This window comes from Ursus americanus, chromosome 24, assembly GCF_024610735.1.
Source record: "Ursus americanus isolate L20-20 chromosome 24, mUrsAme1.1.p, whole genome shotgun sequence".
Lineage (NCBI taxonomy): Eukaryota > Metazoa > Chordata > Mammalia > Carnivora > Ursidae > Ursus > Ursus americanus.
This window is the reverse complement of record NC_142150.1, coordinates 35,914,110-35,916,664: the sequence shown is the minus strand read 5'-3', so window position 1 is coordinate 35,916,664 and position 2,555 is coordinate 35,914,110. Positions and strand designations below refer to the sequence as shown.

General features: G+C 40.3%; 1 protein-coding gene across 1 annotated transcript; it reads left to right on the top strand.

Moving 5' to 3' along the window:
• The first annotated feature begins 1,039 nt into the window (after positions 1–1,039).
• LOC123785336 (olfactory receptor 5AN1-like) lies at positions 1,040–1,978 on the top strand. The gene has a single exon (XM_045787068.2). The coding sequence runs from the start codon at positions 1,040–1,042 to the stop codon at positions 1,976–1,978; it is 939 nt and encodes a 312-aa protein (XP_045643024.2).
• The last annotated feature ends 577 nt before the right edge of the window (positions 1,979–2,555 follow it).

The window sequence follows — 2,555 nt, the reverse complement described above, 5'->3', positions numbered from 1 at the left end:
TGTCAGGAATGACCTATGGTACCATCCTGATGATACTGCTTAGAACTAAAACTCCAAAGTCTGAACTCTTAACTACAGTACTATGCTGTTTACTAAAAAACAAATACTCTAAAATTGAGACGATAGTTGGGGCAATAGTGAGTTGTGCTAGCCTCTGTATGGAATAGTTCATATGAAGGCTTCCCTAAGAAAATGTATTCCATAATTTTATTGAGCACACACTGTGCCCCAAGAGAATGTTATCAGAATTACATAATATGGTGTAATTTTCCAGGCCATTTTGGATATGTTTTATTAAGTATATTTGTTAAAAAGTTTGAAAGGGGTGCCTGGGTGGCTGGCTCAGTCATTAAGCGTCTGCCTTCGGCTCAGATCACAATCCCAGGGTCCTGGGATCGAGCCCTGCATCAGGCTCCCTGCTCAGTGGGGAGCCTGCTTCTCCCTCTCCCACTCCCCCTGCTTGTGTTCCCTCTCACGCTGTGTCTCTCTCTGTCAAATAAATAAAATATTTTTTAAAAAGAAAAGTTTGAGAAGTTATTATAAACAGGGTTATTTTTCTTATGGGTGAGATAAGTTATTTTAAGAACTCTATCTAGTTGACCATCTGGGGGAGAAGAGCTATTCCAAATTTATTCTATAATGATGCCACTTATCCTTTGCTATTATATAACTGCAGTTATATATTGAATTTTCAGAGGTCTTTTAAAAACATTATTTTAAAGGTGACTTACCTTATTTATAAGAACCACATGATTTCTATTGCCTTTTTTTAAAGTTTTTCATCAATTTTTAAATATCTTTTTTAATTTTTATGAGACCTCATGAAATAATTGAGAACCTGAAGCACTTTTAAAAAGGCACTTCTTCATAATTTGAGATGAAAACTGGGTCTTTTCATCAGGACAGTGAGGCATTGCTTCTTTCCCTGTACTCATTGGAGGAACAAAATTGGCACATATGAGAATTGTAATGCTGTCCTTTCACCTGAGTCAGCGGTGCATTCTCTTCTCTCTTTTCTGATTTTAGAAGCAGCAAGTCAATGATTGGGAGAGGAAATATTACAGAGATCACTTATTTCATCCTTTTGGGATTCTCTGATTTTCCCGGGATCCTAGCAGTGCTCTTTGTTGTATTCCTGCTGATCTACATTTTGACTCTGACTTGGAACCTGTGCCTCATCGTCTTAATAAGGATGGACTCTCACCTCCACACACCCATGTACTTCTTCCTCAGTAATCTGTCCTTCATAGATATCTGCTATGTGACCTCTACAGCTCCCAAGATGCTCTCCACCTTTTTTCAAGAGCAGCAGACTATCACCTTTGTGGGTTGTGCTGTTCAGTACTTTGTCTTTTCAACCATGGGACTGAGTGAGTCTTGTCTCCTGACAGCCATGGCTTATGACCGATATGCTGCCATTTGTAATCCACTTCTCTATTCAGCAATCATGTCACCCACCCTCTGTATTCGGATGGTGCTGGGATCCTATTTGGCTGGACTCTCTGCTTCTATATCCCAATTGTGTACCATGTTTCAGCTCCACTTTTGTGGGCCTAATGTCATCAAGCACTTCCTCTGTGACATGCCCCAACTGTTAAATCTGTCCTGCACTGACACTTTCTTTGTACGACTGTTGATTGCTATATTAGCAATGCTCTTTGGGATAATAAATGCCCTCATTATCATGATATCCTATGGCTATATTGTCATGTCCATCATGAAGATCACTTCAGCTAAAGGCAGGTCCAAGGCTTTCAACACCTGTGCTTCTCATCTGACAGCGGTTTCCCTCTTCTATACCTCAGGTATGTTTGTCTATTTGAGTTCCAGCTCTGGTGGTTCCTCCAGCTTTGACAGATTTGCATCCGTATTCTACACTGTGGTTATTCCCATGTTGAATCCATTGATTTACAGTCTGAGGAACAAGGAAATCAAAGATGCCTTAAAGAGGTTGCAAAAGAAGAGATGGTCTTGCTGAGGTCCTACCCAGATCCGTCCTATCAGAAACCTTAACCCCCAGTAATATGCACATGAATGGACTCTAACAAAATTCCTACTGCCTTTGGATAAAGAAAGCTTAATTTGACACAGATTATATGCCAAATGGACTGACAGCTGACTTGATTCCACACAATCCCAACACCTCTAAGTCCTGGAGGTTCTTACTTTCACCCTACGTGAGGAGTGGCCTCATCATTTATTAATAGTCTGCAAGTATTTGTAAAATGTTAAGGTTTAGAAACTCCTCACTTCTTTTTGCTTCAGACATTGATCCCTGTTCAGTCTCAGACCTCTGACCGTGAAGGAGTGATACCTGACAGAGGTCCCTAGGAGTGTAGAGACCTTATCTCCCAAATATTTTGATGCAGCATGATCCAGACAAGAGGGTGATCAATGTTTATTCTATATTTCTGACCATAATGGGAATAAATAGAGGGGATGTGCCCTTGAGTAGAAACAAAGTATACAATTGGCGTGGTTGTGTCTCCTGGGAAGAGCAGTCTGAGATGGCTAATGTTTGTTTAAGGCCTCTTTCAGAACTAATCACCTATTAA

Coding starts and splice junctions, on each gene's coding strand:
- LOC123785336 (XM_045787068.2), top strand. CDS start 1,040: ATGATTGGGAGAGGAAATATTACAGAGATCACTTATTTCATCCTTTTG.